This window comes from Tursiops truncatus, chromosome 5 (genome assembly GCF_011762595.2).
Source record: "Tursiops truncatus isolate mTurTru1 chromosome 5, mTurTru1.mat.Y, whole genome shotgun sequence".
NCBI lineage: Eukaryota > Metazoa > Chordata > Mammalia > Artiodactyla > Delphinidae > Tursiops > Tursiops truncatus.
In genome coordinates, this window is record NC_047038.1 from 120,526,376 (window position 1) to 120,551,235 (window position 24,860).

Consider the following 24,860-nt stretch of genomic DNA (forward strand, 5'->3'; position numbering starts at 1 on the left):
TGACCGCCTGGAGGGGTGGGATAGGAAGGGTGGGAGGGAGGGAGACGCAAGAGGGAAGAGATATGGGAACATATGTATATGTATAACTGATTCACTTTGTTATAAAGCAGAAACTAACACACCATTGTAAAGCAATTATACCCCAATAAAGATGTTTAAAAAAAAGCGTGTATGCATAAATGCACACACACAAAAAATTTATAATATCTGTTTTGAATATCAGTGCAAACATTCTAAACAAAAGATTGGGTAAGGAGATGACCATTTTTCCAATAGTCCAACAACATTGAAGCACAGTAGATTGCAAAAAGTAGCTCAGATGTTAAAATTCTGTTTGTTTATTGTCGTTGCTTTTTATTTTTTATCAGATTTTGGGGTAGTGTTGAATTGAAATTGCCTAATTCTGATTATGGATGATTTTTCTAGTATCAGAGCCCAATGCTTATGTACTAATATTAATAGTAGCGAGACTAGAAATATAGTATATAAACATATTTCTTTTATACATGGTACTAATTTAACTACAAATAGAAATATTATCTCCCTTAATATTTATTTAGTATCATTATATACAGGTGCTTTGAGATTTACATGTACCAACATATAGAGGAGCTATTGATTCCTCCATACCAAAGACATGTTTTTAATAATTTGATGTTATAACAAAGTGAAACTCACGTTTGTGAAAGACTTAGCCCAGTCTAGAATTTCTACCTTTGGTGTGTTACAGGATAAAATCTTCTCTGGGGAGAGAGACTGTATCCTTGCTGTATACTCCTTGCTTATGTTGGTTTTGTTGATATGCTCTCTTGAGTTTTAGGCCTGGGAAGAGACTTTGGCTTGCTGAAATATTCTGCAATGGGTATTTTCATCTTATTTCTTCTTATAAACAGTGGAAGCTTGTGCTCAGCCTCTGAAATAGAAAAAGTCTCAATAAGACCATAATTGAGATATCGAATATAGTAGCTTCTGCCATGTTTTAGCAGCAAATCACACACACACACAATCTATATGAAGTTTAGGTGAATCAAATACACCCAAAATTCATAAAATAATTTATTCTCATCTTTCTTAGCACCTGCTCATCTTTAGTGAGTTATTTGTTCTATAACATGCAAGATATGTTCTTTCAATCTTAAAATCAAACACTATTTTGGTAGGAACGATTTAGAGCTGGTGATGAGTAAAGGTGAGGGATAAGGATGGGACCAGTGAGAGAAAGGTGAAGGATATATGGTCCTGACAGACAAAAAAGAAAGTAGACAAGCCGGTTAAAACAACTGTACTCAAAAGACCTTCCCAAGGCCTACACTGTTTACACCTAAACAGAAATAAGGATTTGGGGAGATGCTGAATACCAACAGTAGAGACAAAGAGGTATGATTTGAGGATTTGTATACAAGTATCTAGACAGGGTAAAATATATTTGAGGCCTACAGATAAGACATAAAATTATGTGATAGAAACCATCACTGTCATGATTTTGTGATCATAGGGTGAAGAGTTTGTTAAAAGTCAGATACAATAGACCATCCTTGGAGTGTCAGAGTAAGGAGGTGTTTTCTAATTTCTAAACTAAACTTATTATTGCCTATTAGCAAATAGCATTTCTTTCGGGTTTGATTAATCCCAACAGAAACTGCTGGAGTCTAGAGTGACCTCTGGAAACTCTAATTGATTGCTAAGTCATTCCTGGTATAAGGGGGACTTGCAGAAATAGGAAGACAGACTTTTGTTTGAGGCTTGTAGACAGGTTTCATAGTTGTTGCCCTATAGCCATTGCTGCTATGTTTGTTTTAAAGCTAGGAGCTGCCAAACCCACAGGGATATTTTGATTCGACTATTCTGGACCAAACTAGGACTTTCCACAATTCTTGATTTTGCTTGGTCCAAATTGAAGGCTGGGGCTGGACTTCTGATGGGGACATAAAACTGCTACTCTCTGTTGTATTTCAGCTGTGTTGTGGGCATATGTTTGTGGCTAATTGTCAAAATTTTATTGTTTTCTCTGGCTGGCTTTGTTTCAGGTGAAAATCATTTAGCCCAATGACAGTTAAGCTGTGAAGAACCAAAACTCTGACTATCACTGTCCTTTTTGTTAGGTCAATGCAGGTTGTCTCCTGGCATGACCAAACTTAAGAGTTCCTGCTGTCCTTCTGTCTTGCTTCTCAAAGAGTGTGATGAGGCACTTTGCCTTTCAAAACAAAGTCAAATATAGGTCAAATTTATCTCATTGAGAAATTCAGCTGATGCTGTCCCTTAAGAGTAGCTGTAAATTGCTATTATATTATACTGCCTTTAAAACCACAGATCCTTAACATCTTTGTCTCTAACTAGCTAGATACTTACTGGTTTCCTTATACCAACTCAGTAATTATCGCAAACTGTACTTAACCTTTCAGTAGTTCCTTATTTCCTTCAGATCCTTGACTTGACACTCTAAATCAATTGGAGAAAGAGAAAATGAAATTCACAGATACAAACAATTATTTCCCATAGACTGCATTATCAGCAACAAGCTAAGTATGTATGTTTCTTAAATAAGCTACCCCAATTCTTCATTTTTCAATGCAGACAGCATTAAATGTACTTTCCAATGAAAAATTCTTCTAACTTTGAGTAAACATCTGAACAGTACATCAGCTATTACTCAGTAAGGTAGAGAAACTGACGCTATCTCCCAGTTTCCAATTTTATGGAAACTTCAAGGTGGCGACCGATTAAAATGTAAAATTCTTCCTCTGTCTTAATAATGCTTTTTAAAGTGACATGTTATGTGTTTTGAATATATATTTTCCCTGAATTTAAGATTTGCCCAACTTTTAATTTTAAAGCAACAAGATATTCTCTCACAGCTTAAATAACATATTACCACATTCTTTCACCATGCTGTTACACATAAATATGTATTTTCTTCTGTCATTGAAATTACAAAGCTTAAGACAAATTTCTACTGAAATAATTCCAAATTCCCTTAATAGTTGTTTTTCCCTCTGGCAGCCCCCAGGCATAAATCAGAGAAAATTAAGTGGAGCAATTTATTTTAATCTTGCATTGTTCTAGACAAAAAAAAAAAGTGATTTAACAAAATACACAATAACAATGCAATTTTGGTTTTCTTTATTGCTTCTGTTTTTAGATAAACTAAAAACCACTGCATTTTCTTAGATTTCTGGGTGGCTACTCTTGCTTTACCCTGAATGGAAAGGGAACTTTTCTCAAAAAGATGGGTTGTTAGGTAAGGAAGACATGGTCTCTGCCAAATGCTCTGAACAACAGGCTTTAGAATGATTTCTCGTATTACGTTTATGAAAATGAAAGAAAACAAACACTCATTGTTGTCATTTACTGAATAAGGAGGATACTTAAAACCTCAGCAATTTTAGTGTTTTGAAAGATAACCAAAAGGGAATTCAGGGCTTCCCTGGTGGCGCAGTGGTTGAGAGTCCGCCTGCCAATGCAGGGGACATGGGTTCGTGCCCCAGTCCGGGAAGATCCCACATGCCGTGGAGCGGCTGGGCCCGTGAGCCATGGCCGCTGAGCCTGCGCGTCCGGAGCCTGTGCTCCGCAACGCAACAGGAGAGACCACAGCAGTGAGAGGCCCGCGTACCGCAAAACAAACAAACAAACAAAACACAAAAGGGAATTCAAAGTCTTTATGAACCACATGCCCCATAGGTGGCCATTAGGCCTAATTACCTGCTCTGTCGATGTCCTTCCCTAGAACTGGTTAGCACTTCTGATTTTGCTGGTGAATCTGAGGGTGATTTAACTTTGGGTGGCCTGCCAGTCTCTGCTGCTAGTTCCGCTGAGGCTTTTCTTCTGAGGGGAGTTAACAAGTTTATCTCAGCCAGTTCAGCATGAATCAAAGCTGAGACCCACTCCTTTTCTGATTTAAAAAAAGAGAGGGGCATGAAGGTTGTAATTATCATGTTGGCTAGAAACACAGGATTAGTTCTTTTACTCAGCACTCCAGTGTGAAAGGTAATCTGTTTTCTGGGTAGGCACCTACGTGTGAGTTAAATTTTCTGTAGAAAAGGTGATTCACATCAACCTAATTTCTGTTGACCTGTGATATTGTATCACTCTCAGAGTACTCACTGGCGTACTTGTCCCTGAGTGGCAGTGGAATACATTTAAAATATTGAGTATAAAACCCAGACTACAGGCCACTGCCAAATAAAAACAAATAAAGATACCTATAAAAAGTATTAGTACCATGCGATCTCATTAAAATAAAGACTAATAGTTAAATAATAAATAGTTTTAAGCATCTCAACAAAGATATATACCAAAGTAGTACTAAAGTGATGTCCGTGATAATTTTATTATTTTTCCTCTTTTATTATTTTTTTCTGGTTGATTTGTTTTTCACCCCCAAATAAGCACTCAATACTTGTGTAAATTTTTAAAATTTATATTCTTAAAAAGGAAAAAAAAAAGAATAACTAAAAACTCCTTATCCCCAAATACTTCTCAATTGCCTGCCAAGTAATCTTCCTGAGGTAAGGTACTATCTCCAAAGTACTCCCCATTTAAAAACATTAGTCTGTTCCTAACACATTGGTATTTCCTAACATTGATTACTGCAGTGATCTTCAAAGAGTGGTCCCCAGACCAGGCTTATCAGTGTCACCTGGGACCTTGTTAGAAATGTCAATTCTCAGACTCCACTCACCTCAGTTTTGTCTCAGTCAGTCTGATGACCAGCTAGGTCTGAGGTTAGCTGCTCTATGCTATTTATGGTTATCTCACTTGGGACTGGCATGTGCTTTCATGGAACAGGTCAGAAGAGCCTAAAGGAGGCTGGGAGTTGACTGACTTGATGGTTTTGGTGAGGAATTGGCAGAGCTGTTAGAATCTGGAATTTGGAAGGCTGTGCTACCATCCACATAAAAGGAGGGAAACAGGCTGTATTCAGGGGTCACAGGAGGCCAGAAGATATGCTCAGGGAGAGCCTGGGTGTGCGGACGCAGGAGGAAAAGCACAAACCAGCTCTGGACACAAGTGTTTCACATCACCCGAAGAAGTTCAGTTTGGGGCATACCAGATTGTGGGTCATTGTATGACCAGCTTGTGTGCAGTTGGATATACAGGACTCTGATACTGAAACATTAGGGAAATAATGTTGCAACCTTGTCTTTGCAAATCCAAGGTAGAAAACTTCAGACACTGGCACATGCCTAGTTTCTTACAATGAACTGAGCTCAGCGTTCACAAATGCTTAATCTCACCTTTTGAACTTGCATGGAGCAGCCACTGTAGAACTTCTGCCAGAGAATCAGTACGTAGAATGTTACAGATCTTTTCCAGAACCTGACAGAGAACGTTAGAGTTACATAGTGAGCAAGGTTTATAAGGTTTCCTTTACTTACTCCACAATCTCATCTTCCCAAATGTCACTCTGTACACGATGCTCAAGTCGATGGGGATTTTAGCTTGGGAGCCAGATTTCAAACAGGAAAAAAACATCTTCAGTACAAGTACATTTGACCCTGCAAGGCAGGGTTAGGGGCGCCGACCCTCCAAGCAGTCGAAAATCCAGCTATAACTTAGAGCCAGCCCTCCATACAGGTGGCCTCCATATTCGCAGTTCCACATCCACAGATTCAACCAACCACAGATCAGGTAGTACTATCATATTTATTATTGAAAAGAATCCATGTATAAGTGGACCCACACAGTTCAAACTTGTGTTGTTCAAGGGTCAACTGTGATAGTTTAGGTTAGGCGATGCAGTTTTGTTTTGTTTGTTCAGTACTAACATCTTCTGGAGGAGCAATTCACTTTTCTTCTCTTTCGGAATTGATACTTTCCCACTGCAGCATGGGGTTCTTCCAGTCACAGAACTGCCCCATCTGTACTTCTCCTCTCTATAGTGAGTGAATCTAGCTGAATTCATCATTGTTCCTCAGTCCCCTGAACACAGTGATTGGCCCAATAGGATAGGAATACAATTACCTCTAGTCTATCAGAATCCTTCGTTGACTTCTTAATCTGGAGTTAAGGGCTGAGTGTGGATGACAGAGGAGATATATGAAATAATTCTAATAAAAGTGGACTATAATAAGGCATTAAAGTCCAAAGTATTAAGCACATGTAGATGTTTCTAGTTTTACCCTAAATTGTGTCTGTTCTTGGAATTTAGACATATCTGAAATCCAAACCTGTCTCCTGAACTTCAGTCCTATATATCCATCTGCCTACCAGACGTATCCACTTAGACATACTGTAGGTACTTTGAACCCCAAATATCTAAAGCTAAACCCAGCTTTCTCTTCATAAAACCTGCTCCAAACTTGCTGTTTCTCCTGGTTCCCCTATCTCAGTGGACACACCAGCATACATGGAACATATGTCCAAGCAAGACCCTGGGATTCATACTGGACAACTCCCTTGTCCTTTTCTACAACATACTACCAACAAGTTCAGTACATTCTTTCTTCTAAATATTTCTCAAATATCTCTATTTCTCTTTATCCCCACAGCCTTGACCCAGTCTAAACTATCATCAATTCTGCAACTGCAACATCCTTTTTCCTAGGCTTTCTGGATGAAATCTTTTCTTAAAATACTATGAATTTAACAAATATCTGTGTCTATCATTGATCTAGGTGCTGGAGATATAGAATTTAAAGTAAAGGGCAGAAAAATCCACTGTCCTTTATTGAGCTTTGTTCTATTATTAAGATTCCTGTCCCCAATAATGCCTCATCCTAGAAGAGAACAAGTTAAATTTGCTCCTAATTTCACAATAAATCAGTGTCCATGGCAAAAACAGAAAAATAGCCCTGTGGTATTATATTATCCCCTAGGCCACTCTGCCTCTCATGATTTTGTCATCAATACGGTGATTGCACATCACTCCCAGCTTCTTCTAATTCACAGGTCACTCATTTACAACTTTGAAAGACTATAATTATCATTTTAGTGAGAGAAGATAGAATAAGTCCTCCTAGGAAACTTTCTCTTCATTGAGTTTTATTCTGGAAGCCAGTTAATTTATTGGTGGGTGAGTTTGATCTGTTGAAATTTGATTTTAGGGTTTGAGTGTAGGTCTAGGGTAGCCCCTACTGTGGGTTAGTATACCCTATTCTTTTTCTAAAGTGTGACCTTTCTGGGGTCTCAACTGCATTCCTGGTGTGTTCAGCAAGGTCTCTCTACTCTAGCAGATCAGCACTCCATCATCTTTAAGCAAAATGCTCCCTCCCATTAGCTCTCTTCTGCCAGGTCTCAGACTCTCATCCTGTGCACATACAGCTTTTATTGGGCTAAAGATTCAGGGAACCCGATACAGATTTCTGGAGCTCATTCTGTCCACAGATCCTTCTTCTTCAGTATCTTAATTTGCGAATTCCAGCCACTTCAGCATCCCCAAACACTAAACTCTGTTTTCTCTACCTAGTGAAGCTCTTACTCTCTGTTTGGGCTCCACTTCTCTGTGCCATGATTAGGAATGTGCCCCAGGAAGAAATCTGGGTTGAATGTGGAAATTATCCCAATTGTTTCACTTCCCTTATTGGTCATAAACCTGTGCTGTCTGGTGTCCAGTGCCTGGAAACAGTTTTTTGTTTGTTTGTTTCCCAGATATATTGCTGTTTACAGTTGGAGGCTAATGAACCTAATCTATCAGTTTGGAAGCAGAGTACCTTGCTGGAAATTTTCTTCCCCCTCCCAAATTAATTCTGCACATTATATCTAGAATGATTTTTCTAAAGTACAACTCTGACAATGTAATTCTTGTACTTACAAAGTAATTCAGCCCTTGGGATGAAATCTGGCCACCTCAATATAGCTTATAAAATACTTTATTATCTGGTTTCTGCTTAAGTCTCCAGCCCTGTCTTTTATAAACTTCTCCCTGACTCTCTGCATCACCCATATCATTGCTTTTAGTTCCTTGAATAGATAGTGCTCTCACATCTTAGCATTTAGATATGAAGCTCTCTTCACTGGGAATGAGCTCTTCCATGCTTTTCTTCATTTTCTAATTATATCTTAAACATTCTTTGGATTCCTTTCTCCTTGAAGACTCTCTTAGCTCCAAATCTACTCCTATATGTCCTGACAACATCTGTACAATTCCTCTTTTTTTTTTTTTTTGCGGTACGCGGACCTCTCACTGTTCTTGTGGCCTCTCCCGTTGCGGAGCACAGGCTCCGGACGCGCAGGCTCAGCGGCCATGGCTCACGGGCCCAGCCGCTCTGCGGCATGTGGGATCTTCCCGGACTGGGGCACGAACCCGTGTCCCCTGCATCGGCAGGCGGACTCTCAACCACTGCGCCACCAGGGAAGCCCCCAGCTTTCTTTTGATTCCCATTTGCATGGAATACTTTTTCCATCCCCTCACTTTCAGTCTGTATGTGTCCCTAGGTCTGAAGTGGGTCCCTTGTAGACAACATATATGCGGGTCTTTATTTTGTATCCATTCAGCCAGTCTATATCTTTTGGTGGGAGCATTTAATCTGTTTACATTTAAGGTAATTATCGATATGTATGTTCCTATTACCATTTTCTTAATTGTTTTGGGTTTGTTTTTGTAGGTTTTTTCCTTCTCTTGTGTTTCTTGCCTATAGAAGTTCCTTTAGCATTTGCTGTAAAGCTGGTTTGGTGGTGCTAAATTCTCTTAACTTTTGATTGTCTATAAACGTTTTAATTTCTCCATCAAATCTGAATGAGCTCCTTGCTGGGTAGAGTAATCTTGGTTTTAGCTTTTTCCCTTTGATCACTTTAAATATGTCCTGCCACTCCCTTCTGGCTTGCAGAGTTTCTGCTGAAAGATCAGTTGTTAACCTTATGGGGATTCCCTTGTATGTTATTTGTTGTTTTTCCCTTGCTGCTTTTAATATGTTTTCTTTGTATTTAATTTTTTATAGTTTGATTAATATGTGTCTTGGTGTGTTTCTCCTTGGATTTATCCTTTATGGGACTCTCTGTGCTTACCAGACTGGACTATTTCCTTTCCCATATTAGGGAAGTTTTCAACTATAATCTCTTCAAATATTTTCTCAGTCCCTTTCTTTTTCTCTTCTTCTTCTGGGACCCCTATAATTCAAATGTTGGTGTGTTTAATGTTTTCCTAGAGGTCTCTAAGACTGTCCTCAATTCTTTTCATTCTTTTTTCTTTATTCTGCTCTGCAGTAGTTATTTCCACTATTTTATCTTCCAGGTCACTTATCCGTTCTTCTGCCTCAGTTATTCTGCTATTGATTCCTTCTAGAGAATTTTTAATTTCATTTATTGTGTTGTTCATCATTGTTTGTTTGCTCTTTAGTTCTTCTAGTTCCGTGTTAAACATTTCTTATATTTTCTCCATTCTATTTCCAAGATTTTGGATCATCTTTACTATCATTATTCTGAATTCTTTTTCAGGTAGACTGCCTATTTCCTCTTCATTTGTTTGGTCTGGTGGGTTTTTGCCTTGCTCCTTCATCTGCTGTGTGTTTCTCTGTCTTCTCATTTTGCTTAACTTACTGTGTTTAGGGTCTCCTTTTTGCAGGCTGCAGGTTCGTAGTTCCCGTTGTTTCTGGTGTGTGTCCCCAGTGGCTAAGGTTGGTTTAGTGGGTTGTGTAGGCTTCCTGATGGTGGGGACTAGTGCCTGTGTTCTGGTGGATGAGGCTGGATCTTGTGTTTCTGGTGGGCAGGACAGTGTCCAATGGTGTGTTTTGGGGTGTCTGTGGACATGAGTTTAGGCAGCCTCTCTGCTAATGGGTGGGATGTGTTCCTGTCTTGCTAGTTGTTTGGCATAGGGTCTCCAGCACTGTAGCTTGCTGGTTGTTGAGTGGAGCTGGGTCTTAGCGTTGAGATGGAAATCTCTGGAATAGCTTTCACCAACTGATATTACGTGGAGCGGGGAGGTCTCTGGTGGTCCATTGTCCTGAAGTTGGCTCTCCCACTTCAGAGGCACAGGCCTGATACCTGGCCAGAGCACCAAGACCCTGTCAGTCACACAGCCCAGAAGAAAAGGGAGAAAAAAGGAAAGAAAGAAAGAAAGAAAGAGAGAGAGAGAGAGAGAGAGAGAGAGAGAGAATAAATAAAGTTATTAAAATAAAAAAATATTAAAAATAGAAAACGATTAAAAAGTAATTATAAAAAGAAAAAAAAGTAGAAAGAAAGAAGAGAGTAACCAGACCAAAAATCAAATCCACCAATGAAAACAGGTGCTAAAAACTATACTAAAAAAACAAACAAAAAACATGGCCAAACAGAACCCTAGGACAAATGGTAAAAGCAAAGCTATACAGACAATATCACACAAAGAAGCATACACATACACACTCACAAAAAGAGAAAAAGGAAAATAAAAGTGTATATATATATATATATATATATATACCTGTATATTAAAAAAAAGGGAACAGAGCAACCAAATCAATAAACAAATCTACCAATGATAATAAACTCTAAATACTAAACTAAGATAAACTTAAAAGCAGAAACCAGTCAGTTGCATACAGCAAACCCTAAGTCTACAGTTGCTCCCAAAGTCCACTGCATCAATTTGGGATGATTCGTTGTGTATTCAGGTATTCCACAGCTGCAGGTACATCAAGTTGATTGTGGGGATTTAATCCGCTGCTCCTGAGGCTGCTGGCAGAGATTTCCCTTTCTCTTCTTTGTTCGCACAGCTCCTGGGGTCCAGCTTTGGATTTGGCCCCACCTCTGCATGTAGGTCACCTGAGGTTGTCTTTTCCCGCTCAGACAGGACGGGGTTATAAAGGAGCAACTGATTCAGAGGCTCTGGCTCACTCAGGCCGGGGGGAGGGAAGGGCACGGAGTGCGGGGCTGGCCTGCGGCGTCAGAGGCTGGCGTGACGTTGCACCAGCGTTAGACGCGCCGTGCGTTCTCCCGGGGAAGTTGCCCCTGGATCCTGGGACCCTGGCAGTGGCGGGCTGCACAGGCTCCCCGGAAGCGGGGTGTGGATAGTGACCTGTCCTCGCACACAGGCCCCTTGGTGGCGGCAGCAGCAGCCTTGGCGTCTCAGGCCCGTCTCTGGGGTCCGCGGTTTTAGCCGCGGCTCGCACCCGTCTCTGGAGCTCCTTTAAGCAGCGCTCTTAATCCCTCTCCTCGCGCACCAGGAAACAAAGAGGGAAGAAAAAGTCTCTTGCCTCTTCGGCAGGTCCAGACTTTTCCCTGGACTCCCTCCCGGCTAGCCGTGGCGCACTAACCGCCTGCAGGCTGTGTTCACGCCGCCAACCCCAGTCCTCTCCCTCTCCTTCCAACCGAAGCCCGAGCCTCAGCTCCCAGCCCCACCCGCCCCGGCGGGTGAGCAGACAAGCCTCTCGGCCTGGTGAATGCCGGTCGGCCCTGTTCCTCTGGGCGGGAGTCTCTCCGCTTTGCCCTCAGCACCCCTGTTGCTGCGCTCTCCCCCGCAGCTCCAAAGCCTCCCCGCTTCGCCACCTGCAGTCTCCGCCCGCAAAGGGGCTTCTAGTGTGTGGAAAGCTTTCCGCCTTCTCGGCTCCCTCCCACTGGTGCAGGTCCCGTCCCTATCCTTTTGTCTCTGTTTATTCTTTTTTCTTTTGCCCTACCCAGGTACGTGGGGAGCTTCTTACCTTTTGGGAAGTCTGAGGTCTTCTGCCAGCGTTCAGTAGGTGTTCTGTAGGAATTGTTCCACGTGTAGATGTATTTCTGATGTATTTGTGGAGAGGAAGGTGATCTCCGCGTCTTACTCGTCCGCCATCTTGAAAGTCTCCCTCCCGAGTGCTTCTTAATTGTTTTCCTGGCTCTGAGAAGAGATGTTTCATTCATCAGAAGAAGCGCTATGCATTTGATGTTTAAGGGTTCATTAAAAAGGTTGAACCAGCATTCTCTGTCGTTTGCATATCCACATTAGATATTTCACAGATATTGAGAGGTTAGGGTGATAGTTTATTTCTGACTTTTTGTTTAATGAAGGAAAAATTACTGTAGGGTGTGAATAGAGAAAAGGGGGAAAATGAGCGTTGGTGTGCCCTTTTAAAAAAAGTTAGAGAATACCTAAACTTGTCGAAGGAATATATCAGGGTGGTTGGGTGGGTTTTTTGTTTGTTTGAGGGCAAGAGGGGATTCAAGATTGTTTTCAAACTGATGTTGCTACTCCAACTCTACCAATTCCCTCAAAGAGATTTTTATTCCAGTCACAAGGTTAAAGTTCCATGTTCACCACTAGGTGGCGGCAACATGCCATACACAGACTTGGCTGTGTCCAGGTCAGCTAGAGCATGAAGAGCCAGAATGGAGGCAGCAACTGCTGTGGTCAGTTTCCTAAACTAATAAACCCTTTAGAAGGTAAAACTCAATGAAGACTTATGTATAGCCCTTTCAAAAAGATACTCTTGATAAACTGGAACATCTGCTTGCACCAGTAGATTGCTTTCACTAGTGGAGTTGACATTCTACCTCTTGGATAAGCAGAATGAACAATTAAAATAATTTCTACAAAACTGTCTTACAGAAATGTGAGCTACCATTGACTCAAGTTATTATTTCAGGTTGACTACATTTAGAAACATGATTCTCAATCCTGGGTGTACCAATGAATTACTTGGGGATTTTTTTTTCCCAGGAGGCTTTCCATATATATGGGTAGAATCCACCCTCTGTGATAGCACAATAAATATTTACTGAATGCATGAGTGAAGAAAAGAATACATAGGACAGGTAGGGAGTTGATGAGAACAAAGGGTACTGCCAGACTCTTTTGGCTGGACCATGCACTGGCCTGGAGAAAGCACAGCAAAGCTCCCAGCAGTGACAGCCATGGTGCTTCCAGAAAAGTTGCAGTTTGGGTAGTTGCAATAACCCTGAAGGACCTGGACAGTAACAGACCTTGTCAAAAGTCAGCAGATTGAGAGTTTCCCCCAGAGAATACTGAGCTTATTAATATCTGGCACTAGGACTCTGTATCCAAGTTGGGAAAAACAGCTCATACGTCTCATCTATGGCTGGTAATCCTAGGGCAAATGTTAGCATCCTAGCCCTAAGATTTTCTAAGTATTTGCTTTCTTTGAAGGCTGATCAGATTGGTCCCTGGCTGGCTGTGGAGCAGAGGAGGGCCACAGGGTGTAGCACAGGGTGACCTCTGCCCAGGATAGTATCTTGCCCCTTGGGGTAAGGCTCAGAGTCCAGGCTGGATATCAGAAGCACCTGAGTAGGTCTGTAAAAATTCTGGAGCTCTGAAATAGTACCTGCAATTTGTTTTAAAAAGCCTTTCCTGGTAGGGTGATGCAGAGTCACGGGTGGAAAAAAAAATCGCTGTGGAGCCAGGCCTCCAGCAAGATCTGCTCTGTAGCCAGAGGGTGCTGACTGTTCCTACAGCACTCAGCTGCCCTGTCCCCTGTTCACACTGGGTTCACCCAAGGCCTGATTTCAGTACCTCCACCTTGGCCTGAAATGTTACAGTACTGAAGGCAGACTTGACAGCTCAGCTGCTCGTTTATGATCAGCTGGGCATCTTTTTTTTATTCTCAATAGCTGACATTAATGGAACAATGACGTGTATTCTAACTATCCTATGAGATAGAAACTACTATTATCCTTATTTCACAGATGAAAGAACTGAGTCTTACAGAGAAGTCTTGGATAGACCACAGAGCTTAGAAATGGCAGAATTGTGACCAGAACCCAGTTGTTTGAAACCAAAGCTTCTGTTCAGCCAGACCTCCTCCAGAACACATTTCTGTGAGCTATGATGGAAAGCCTCGTGGAAGAACCTGACTGATAATTATACACATATATATGTAATATAAACAAAATATTAGGAAGCTTGGAAGCAATACTAGTGGAAGTGTAATAACTATTGTATCATTTCTAGATCTAGCGGAAATAGATGCTACCTCCAAGCTGAATTATTGAGAAGAGTTTAATAGATGGTAAGGCTGTGGGCAGGATTTTTAAAAAGCAACAAACAAGAAGTGGTCTAGTACCCTGGAGTGAGTAAGGGGGCTCGGGGTGTTGGGAGGTGGGAGAGGGAGCATTTGCTGGAACCAGGAGAGAGACAGAGCTGCACAGAAAGGGCCCCTGACAGCGGCTGTGGCCTTTGCTACAGGGACCCACAGAGAAGCACCTGGGAAATAAATCCTCAACCCGACTCTTTACCTCTTCTTCTGCCTATGATCCCCCCCTTGGCCAAAACCCAGCCAGAAGGCAAGAGAGTCCATCAACGTATCCAATTAGTGAGCCTTCCCTGAGGACAGAGCAGGGTAGAGAGGGAAGCTTGGGGAGCAAACAGGTGATACCCAGAAGATCTGTATGAACTTAAAGTATGTCTGTAGACATTTGGGTTGAAAAATGAAAAGTATTACACTCCAAAATAATGATCAGCAATCAAAAATAAACAAAATTATCCTAGCAAGTACCTATTACAATGTGCATTTTAATTACATTATCTTCTTCTAACTTTAAAACACCCCTTCAAAGACATGCCTCATTTACTGGGGCTCTGAAAAATGTGGTAACTTGGTCAAAGTATATGGGTAGTACCTGGCCAAGCTCAGTCTCTAACTCCAAAACCTATGATTTTTTTTTCCACTCTAAAACACTGAAAATGAACCAAACTGAGTATGTATAAGCCAATCATTTTATCTAGAAAGACCTAAAAAGATGGGAAGAAAATATATAGTAAATATTTTTTAGATGAATCATTAAGTTTTTATAATGGATCATTTAAATATAAAAAAATTATGTTGCTTAGTCTTATCTCATTTTTCTCTTTAAAAGGAACTATTCCAACCCCATGGTGCACTTGACAAAGTTAATAATTTGTTCTTTCTGATGAGTAATTTTAGACCCACCTAATTTGTTTTGTTGACTTTCACAGCTCTACTGGGGTAGATGGAGAGAGGGAAGAAGCAGAATCTGCATTTACAGAGTGGCTGTGCTTTAGCATGACCTCAGGTTGGGCTTTTTGAACCAGGATTCAAAAAAAAAAAGAAAAAAAAATAGGGAAGGGAAGAGCCCCTGGGCATTGCTGAAGACTGTCACTTCAGATGCCAAGGAGGCCATCTCCTCTCCTTCTTTCATGTTGGCAGAAATGTGGCCATATCTCTGATTTTCAAGCATATTCTGTTATAAAATATTCTGTTTCTCTCTTTCCATAAAGCACTGAAATGTTTCAGAAAATTCCTACATGAGTGTCCAAATTAAGCTTCCAAGATGAGGTCCGAAGTATTAAAGGGAGTGACATCGCCAGCATCAAAAGCAAACCCTTTATTAGACTGTGTTGATTTTTAATTAGGAAAATAACATGCACTACATTTGGGGCATAATTAAACCGTTTATTTTTAAGTTAGAAGTTTTTTGTTTTGCAATAATCCAGGGCAAGTTGCAGACTTGTTCTCAGTTTAGTCCTCCCCCACAGGATTATAGCTCAGACTTCATTTAGCCACTAGCTTTTGCACGTTATGCAACCCTGGGTCTTGTCGTCAGTGAGGACTGCCATGTGGCTCCATCGTGTCACATACTGTCATTCCTTGGACCAGAAAAGGAAATCAGGGCCACAGTTCTGCATGTACCAGGGGAGAATCTCCCTTTGCAGTACGGTACACATACACCTGTGTGTGAAGCCAGACTATTTTACTACCTGTTGGACCAAGGGCAGGTTATCTGAAATCTTCGATAGCCAGTTTTTTTAATGCCTTCCTCAAAGCGTCATTGTAAGTTTTCAATTAAAAAAGTCCACGTAAATTGATCATATATTAGTATCTGGCAGGTAGTAGGGTTACTTAAATATTAACTTTTGCCCCTATTTCCAGGGCTATCTCCCTAATAGGCCCTAAAATAGCAAGCCATCTGGCATCTATTCTAATGGACTGTGGACCCATTCTGATTAATGGGTGCCCGTGCCTTTCAGGTTTGATAAATATTCTGAATATTACATCTGTCCATTATGTTCCTCGTGCAGAATCTATTCAAAGTTATAGTGGCAAGCATTATAAGTTAATATATTATAAAATTATAAATTGGTATCTAGTTTATCAATTCTTCATGGGTGTGATTCATGTGAATCAGCCTTCAGTGTCTAATCAAACTTAGGCATACTAATAAAATCAAGTTCTTGAACTTGCAAAGCTGATAAGTTTCTAGACCAAAGATAACCTCGTCACACCACAGCATCCCATGGAGACACGATTCAACATTCCCCTGGATCTACTCTCTAACCATCTTAACTGATAATGTAAAACACAAGGAGAGGGCTTCCCTGGTGGCGCAGTGGTGGAGAGTCCGCCTGCCGATGCAGGGGACACGGGTTCGTACCCCGGTCCGGGAAGATCCCACATGCCGCGGAGCGGCTGGGCCCGTGAGCCATGGCCGCTGAGCCTGCGCGTCCGGAGCCTGTGCTCCGCAATGGGAGAGGCCACAACGGTGAGAAGCCCGTGTACCGCAAAACAAACAAACAAACAAAAGAACAAAAAAAACACAAGGCGAGGCTGGGCGGAGCAGCAGGCACGGAAATAGCTGATTCACTCTGAGTGCCACATTCTCATTGTGCCAGGAAGAGAGTTCCCTCTGAATATGGACTGGACTTTTGCAACGGAAAAGTGGTCTGCGCCTACTTCTGGTGCTAACATTCTGGAATCTTACTCCATGTTTTACCGAGACAAGTCCTGAGGGGAACTCTGGAAGCAAAGCGAGAACAAATCAATGAACCTGACTTAAGGCCATGCAGCGCATCCAGAGCCATCTTTGCCTCCTTTCAAGGCCATGATCCTGGCTTCTGGTCCTTAGGCAGCACGCTTCCCATTGTTGTGATGGTTTGTGGCTTGTCCTCTGCAAGAAACAATCCCTAGATCCACATCAGTAATGAAGAACTGCCGGGCCTTGGTGCCTTGAAATTATTTTCAACTCGTCCTTAGCCAGATACATGGCAAAACCAATTTCCCTAACTGTTCTGTTTTTTCTTAAGGGGAGCTCAAGAGGGGCACAAAACAACTTGGATTTATACTTTTTCCACAATTCCTGATCTCCTTGAACGGAAATTCTCATCAACCAGCACGCTCGGCTGGTGAGCTGAGCACAAGGGAGAGTTTATGTGGAGCAGATGTGAAGCCCTTGCCTTATAATGAAAAATCTGCTCTGGATTCTTTTCCTGGGCAGGGTTTGCAAGGAGAAGAAAAGTTCTGAAACTGCCAAGCAACATCTCACACAGCAGTTCTGCACACTGGCACAGCACGCCTGAAAAAGGATTAGCAAAATCTTCACCTGTCGGGGTGCAGCTGCAGAAACCCCATCTCAACCCTGCTTTCCAGCTTGGCCCCATCCCGGCATGGCTTGGCACAGTGGAAAGATTAAAGGATGAGTTTCAGCTTGCAGCTGGTTGTTTGCCTTACCACCTGAGTTTGGAGTGCTTGAAAAAACAAAGATCAGAGTAAAACTCCACCCTTACGGTTTGGTTTGCTAAGGCAGAACAAAAGTCACTGTGATTCTAGTGACTAGCAGTTGTATGCCATTGGGTACTACAATCGCATAACTATTTCTGCTATTAAGAATGATTCAGCAATAAACGGAGGTCCATTTCCCTGTGCACACAAAGGCTCTTTTCTTACTTTCTTAACCTTAGGGGTATCACTTACTGTAATTTTCATTTACTGAGTGTTCGACAATTTAATAGGCACTTCTACTACACACAGTACTTCACTTCGGCTTCACAACAAGCCCTGAAGTCAGTATAATTTTCTCTCATTGTGAAAATCAGAGCATTTAGTGTCTTTTCATGAGCACTTACCAGTCACTGATAGAGGTGACAGTCAAACCTTGCTCTCCTGACTCCACTAAGTATTCTCACTCCCCTGCTGTCATTATGAGACTGGGTGATGCGAGTCCTGGCTGAGGTCCATGATAGAAGGCTGTTACTGAGAGTGAGGGATCAGAGCTGTGGGAGAGGAGGGTTGACAACCTGAAGCTAATGTGACCCTCTCCACCACACACACTCACATCACAGCACCTGTGTAGTGATGCAGGTGCACAGAGGGTGACCAGCTCAGCTCCATTTTATTTTTTAGATCAGGTGCTATAAGGTTAGGGTTAGAAACCCATACTTTAGTCATGTACCACAACGTTCACTGCAGCTCTATTTACAATAGCCAGGACATGGAAGCAACCTAAGTGTCCATCGACAGAGGAATGGATAAAGAAGATGTGGCACATATATACAATGGAATATTACTCAGCCATAAAAAGAAATGAAATTGAGTTGTTTGTAATGAGGTGGATGGACCTAGAGACCATCATACAGTGTGAAGTAAGTCAGAAAGAGAAAAACAAATACCATATGCTAACATATATATATGGAATCTAAAAAAAAAAAACAACAGAAAAAATGGTTTTGAAGAACGTAGGGGCAGGACAGCAATAAAGACGCAGATGTAGAGAATGGACTTGAGGACACGGGGAGGGGGAAGGGTAAGCTGGGACCAAATGAGAGAGTGGCATGGACATATATACACTACCAAACGTAAAATAGATAGCTAGTGGGAAGCAGCCGCATAGCATAGGGAGATCAGCTCGGTGCTTTGTGACCACCTAGAGGGGTGGGATAGGGAGGGTGGGAGGGAGACGCAAGAGGGAGGAGATATGGGGATACATGTATACGTATAGCTGATTCACTTTGTTATACAGCCGAAAGTAACACACAATAATTATACTCCAATAAAGATGTTAAAAAAATAAATAAATAAAATTAAATTAATCTTTTGTTTCACAAAATAAATATCAATGCTGGTTTGTTAGTTTATTAGGGCTGTTGCAGCAGAATACCATAGACTGGGGGGCTTAAACAACACAAATTTATTGTCTCACATTCTGGAAACTAGAAGCCCAAAATCAAAGGGTCGGCAGGATTTGTTCCTTCTGAGGGCTGTGAGTGAAAGATCTGTTCCAGACCTTTCTCCTTGGCTGTCTTCTCTCTATGTCTCTTCATATCACCTTCCTTCTATGCCAGTCTTTTTTGTCCAAATTTCCCCTTTTTATAAGGACACCAATTATATTGGATTAGGGCCCACCTAATTACCTTATTTTAACTTGATTACATCTGCAAAGACCCTATCTCCAAATAAGATCACATTCTGAAGTACTGGGGGTTAAGACTTTAACATATGAAATTGCAGGTTTGGGCAGGGGGACACAATTCAACCTATAATGGCTGGCATATAGTATGAAAACATGAATGCATATTTAAGAGTGATTATTTGGATTCAATTTATGTCACTCTTAATGAATCAAAGAAGTAAGTAGAATAACACACAGTTCATAAATAGTAAAACCATTCCCACAAGCAATCTCCATACTGTGGTGGTCTCCTCCAACTCCAGAGTCTTAAATATCACCTATATGTTAGTTGACTCCAAATTTATATCTCAAACTCTCTCTGAACCCCAAATTCTTTTGTCCAACTCCTTACCTGACCTCTCCCTTTGAAGGCCTCACAGGTATCTCAAACTGAATATGTATAAAACAGAATTCTTAATTTTCTTCCTCCCTACCACCCAAACATATTTATGCTCACTCAAATTTTCTTCATCCTTGATCTTCCCTCTCCATTACCTTATATGCAATCCAGCAGCAAGTCCTGTTAATTTTACCTACAAGGTATATTTTAAATCTTTCCATTTTCCTCAACTCACTACCATCATCATATCTTGACAGATGCAATGGCCTCCCTTCTGTAGTCTTCATTACTCCTCTTGACCATCTCCAATAATTCTCCATTTACAAGCCAGAGGAATTTTATAAAACATAAATTGGTCTGCATTACTTCTTTGCCAAAAGTCCTTCAGTAGCTTCCATACTTGGAACAATCTCATCTCCTCCACTGTGATCCACTCACACTCGCTCGCCTCTCTTGAGATCTGTAAGCCTGTTCCTACATGAAGACATTTACACAAGCTGTTCTGATTGTCTGGAACACTCATCTACTGAGCCCTTGTGTAGGTGCTTCATTAACATCATTCTCAGATTAAAGATAACCCACTTGCTCAAAGAAGTTGTTTGTTTGTTTTTTTCTGTCTCCTCCATCTAAGCAGGAACCTCCTTCCATTATTCAAGGCTACATGATTGCTTCATTAACAGTATGTGTCCCAAATCTCAAATTCTTATTATACCTTTAGTCTTCATTAGACCACAAGCTCCAAGAAGGTATGGACGAAGTGTCTATTCACTACAGTACTTAGCAAGGAGCCTGGACATAGTAATGACTTAATAAATAATATTTGGAAAAAAAGAGATGTATGAATGAATAAGGAAAGGGATGTCCAAATATGTGGAAGAATAAAAAGGTGAGGAGCTTGTGGAAAATACACATATGGGCGTTGAAGTAGATTTATCCCAGACATAGGTTCAAGACAGGTCTCAGATCTATGAATGTATAACATTAGCATGCATGTACATGTCAATGACATATGTTAGTAACCACTTGCTTTTACATGTCTTTGGAAAATCTTGGTGCTGGAACATTCCTCGAGACCTTCCACTAAGAATTTTCTACCAAGATAGAGGTGAGAGAAGGGACAGTGGATATGGTTTTATGTTAGTATTCTAAGTTTTTTTATTGTACTTGATATATTGGTACCATATTAGTACTTGGCTAATATATTATTAACCAAGACATTCTCCACTTTTAGGTATAATTTTTTACTGGAAGCTATATCTTAAGGCAAATTACTTGAATGAACACATATTCTTGCCTTTGCCTATTTGAAGATAGGTCAAACTTACAATATGAGGATGTGTTGGTGTCCCCCAAGACGCTCTTTTGATTTGATGATTCACTAGAAGGATTCATAAAACTCAGAACAGTTATTATACTCATAGCTACAGTTTGTTACAGTGAAAGGATACAGATTAAAACCAGCAAAAGAAAAAGCCACATAGGGTAGAGTCCAGGAGAGACCAGGTACAAGTTTCCAGTTGTCCTCTCCCAGTGGGGTCACATGGACAGAGCTTAATTCTCCCAGCAACAATGTGTGACAACACATATTAAGTGTTGCCAACCAGGGAAGCTCACCCAAGTCTGGTGTTTAGGGTTTCTATTGTGGGAACAGTCATGTAGGCACACAGCACACACAGGACTGACCTCAGCTACTCAGACTCCAGTAGCATCAGGAGTTAAGCTGATGGATCAAAGCCCCAGACATATGAAAACAGGCATTCACCGTAAGTCACACTGTTAGCATAAACTATCTGGAGTAGCCCAATGTCTCAGATGTACAAAGACACTCTTAGTGGACAGGATATTCCAAGGACTCAAAAGTTATCTCCCAAGAGCTGGTTAAGGTCCTAAGGTTCTTTGGGATAGTGAAATTTAAGTATTTATTAAAGATCATGAAGAGGATCAGAAGAGTAAAGAAAAATAATACTAAAAAGTGGAAGCTTACTATATTTTAAAATACAAAATAATAAAATATTATTTAAAATAATAAAAATTTTTAAGTGACCTAAAATTGACACTCTTGTTTTAGACTATAACTTTCTTCTATAATAATGATATGGATAATTCACTATAGATATTAATCTCCAGTTCCCATTCTGTAGAACAAGAAGGTTGGGAAGGAAGAGAAGTTTTTTTGGTTTTGGTTTTGGTTTTTCAGGTGGGGGGACATCTGAAGTTAGCAAGAGACTGGGGCCATGATCCACTTAAAGGCTTAGAGTCAGGGTGACATGAAGGTCAAAAATTACAACTTTCCAGATGGGTGATGGAGTCCTAGGGAGAAGTCTTTAGAGGCACAGTTCCCAGGTGGTCAGAAATATCACACTTCAGGGCCACCACAGCCTAAGTCTTGCTAGAGATTAAATAAGGAAGGCTGAAAGAGGTCCCAGAAGACAGTGCTAGAATCATAAAATTCTAGATTTAGAATTCAACCATCAACAAAAAATTCCATCTCAGATCTAGATAATAAAGCTAGCAGACAAACTAGTAGAAAAGGCAGAGAACACCCAGTTTAGTTTCTGACATAAAATGCTGATCACAAAGAATCCATCAATAAACTTTGCTGCATAAATGAGTGAATGACTGAATGATACTTGAAAGAATGGCCACACTAACTTCAGAGCTCCAAATTCAGGAAATGAACTGAGGGGTTAGGATGCCGTAGCTGAAACTACAGCACCTCTGTACCCACTTAAATATCTGCTTATAAATTCAGACATTTCAAAACACATGCATACATAGACCTCCACACACAGGCTGTTTCTTCAGGTAATTCCTGCAAAGGAGGACAAAACTGGAGAATCAGGACATATGACAACACACCCTGCTCACACATAAGCCTTTGCATGTTAAAAAGAAAAAGAAAAAAAAAAAAAGGAAGGAAGGAAGGGAAGAAGGGAGGGAGGAGAAAAAAGAAAGGAAAAGAAGACAAAAATGATCACAATAAGTTCCATACCCTTTTTGTGGGTTTCCTGGTTTTCAGGTCTCCCTGATCCCTGCTATGAAACAGGATTAGGACTCTACTAGCAGGAAAGTGAGTTTTGGCTAGAACCTTCTTTAACATAGCACAGTACAGGGTAAAAATCTCCCAACTGATTTAACTACATTTCCTTCCTGGAGCTACACATGGATCATCTAATTGCAACATGGAAATTCAACTTCAATGAAAAAACAATTTATTTACAAATGATTCAGAGTTATGGTTATTAAGAAAATGCTAGTTAAACCAAATCTAAAACAGATTTAGCATGGTTTTGTGTAGAAGAGTAAGAGATCCAAGTGCTTATTTAATCCTGTTATGAGGTTAGATGAGGTTATGGGTGGTGGCCAAAAAGGCTGCAAAAGCTCCCACAACAAAGGCCTGAATGATGTAAGCTTTTATCAAAAGTTTTCATTTATCTGCAAATACTGATTTTGTTCCTTTTCTGTTCTCCGACATTCTGCTGTTTCTAGCTCTCTTTGTGGCATTCTCATGAGAACAAGTCATCCAGTCCTAATAACTCATCATAGTGATCTTCTGAATTTTGTGTTCTAATATTGGAGATACTTTGCAGGTTCCACATTTTAACCCTAGGTCTAACATTTACAGGAACTTGTCTCTCCACAGGTCACCCGTGGTTCAACTTGTGTGGCCTTTGGCCTGGGAAGAGTTGGCCTTTTGGTCATCATGGGCTGTAAGTCAGCTGGTGCATCCAGGATCATTGGGATTGACCTCAACAAAGACAAATTTGGAAAGGCCGTGGCTGTCAGAGCCACTGAGTGCATCAGCCCCAAGGACTCCACCAAGCCCATCAGTGAGGCGCTGTCAGAAATGACAGGAGAGGCTTCCCTGGTGGCGCAGTGGTTAAGAATCGCCTGTCAATGCAGGGGACACGGGTTTGAGCCCTGGTCCGGGCAGATCCCACATGCGACAGAGCAACTAAGCCCGTGAGCCACAACTACTGAGCCCGTGAGCCACAACTACTGAGCCAGTGCACCTGGAGCCCATGCTCCACAACAAGAGAAGCCACCGCAATGAGAAGCCCGCGCACTGCAATGAAGAGTAGCCCCTGCTCGTCACAACTAGAGAAAGCCTGCATGCAGCAACGAAGACCCAAAGCAGCCAAAACTAACTAAATAAAATTAATTTATTTAAAATAAAAAAGAAAAGAATTGACAGGCGACACTTTGGGCTACAGTTTTGAAGTTATTGGGCATCTTGAAACTATGGTGAGAGCCAAGATTAGAGGAGCCACACAATACCCAAACTACCTTGAACGCACAGGGTAAACTCATTTTCCACAGCTTTACTGAAAGCAACTACCTGTTAGGCAAAATACCTGGTAATCATGAAGCACTTGTGCCTAAAAAGTCAAGCAAAACTTATGTGCGGGTCTGCTTGACAAAAGTGTATCATATCATACCACTCTCATGTGATCAGACTGCCAGGGAGGGAGTCAATCAACTAGGCAAATTGCTTAAGTGTTAATCTACTTTGTATGTATGGCTTTTTTGGCAACAGTGATTCCATCTCTTGAACGTTAGCAAGTCAAACAGCACAAAGTGACTCTCTGGAGACAGAGAAGGAGGAGATCCAGGGGCAAAAGGAACTATTCCAAAACTTGGCAGTCTCTTCCCTCAAAACCACGATGTAGCCAACTTCTCACTCTATACCTGAGTTTGCTTTCTCCTTTCTGAATTCTCTTAAAATAGGAGCCTTCAACTTTTTAAAATACGCCTCCCTTGTGGCAGTCAGTAGCACCAGACTTCCATTTAAATCTGAGAAACGGGTCAGATCTCCTGGATTGGAAAGCCCCAGCCTGGGATAAGGTAGGGAGGGAGACTTGGAAATATGGGACAAAGTCAATTCTGCTCACAATTGACTAGGAGACTAAATTCGCTCTAATACTTTTGGTACTTTAGGAACAAGTAGTCTTTAATTTACCACTGTTTTCATTCCCCTTCCTTAGTGTCACTTAGAATTATTCCATAGCAACAAATACCATGTTTACACAGCCAATATGCAACACTGAATATTGCTACGGCCTACTGATTTCCAGATGATACTTTAATGAACATTGGTCTCTGAAAAATGCCAACATCTATTGCTACAACCTACCAAGTATTCAAAAAACTATTAATGAATGATTGGATGGGTGGATGACCAGAAAATGTGGAGTTAGTCTCAGAAATGTAACCAAGAAAGGGATTCCTTTGTCCCACATTTTAGTATTTGATTTAATTTTCATACTAAACTTTAAAATAACTGGATTAATTGATTCAGTATAAGTAATTTGATTTAGTTCAAATGGCTTTCCAAACCTTATCTGAAGTGATGATATTGGTCTGAAAATATAGGAATTTCTCCCTGCATTTTGGTCCATGGTAAACTGAAAATGCCATGAACACTGACCACATTAATTTCTACTTTCTGCCTTAAAGGACAAATGTATGAACGAGTTTAATTCATGACTAAAATTGT

The 24,860-nt window shown here is 41.0% G+C and overlaps 1 protein-coding gene across 1 annotated transcript in view; it reads right to left on the bottom strand.

The window, feature by feature from the left end:
* Window positions 1–714: 714 nt before the first annotated feature.
* Window positions 715–24,860, bottom strand: part of C5H4orf17 (chromosome 5 C4orf17 homolog) — a 50,225-nt gene continuing 26,079 nt past the window's right edge. Inside the window, exons 4-8 of the mRNA XM_073804677.1 lie at window positions 11,553–11,725; window positions 5,235–5,316; window positions 3,700–3,889; window positions 2,396–2,439; window positions 715–913 (exon numbers count right to left, since the gene is read on the bottom strand). Coding sequence (XP_073660778.1) covers window positions 783–913; window positions 2,396–2,439; window positions 3,700–3,889; window positions 5,235–5,316; window positions 11,553–11,725 — 620 coding nt within the window. The 3' untranslated portion in view covers window positions 715–782. The remainder of the gene's footprint in view (window positions 914–2,395; window positions 2,440–3,699; window positions 3,890–5,234; window positions 5,317–11,552; window positions 11,726–24,860) is intronic.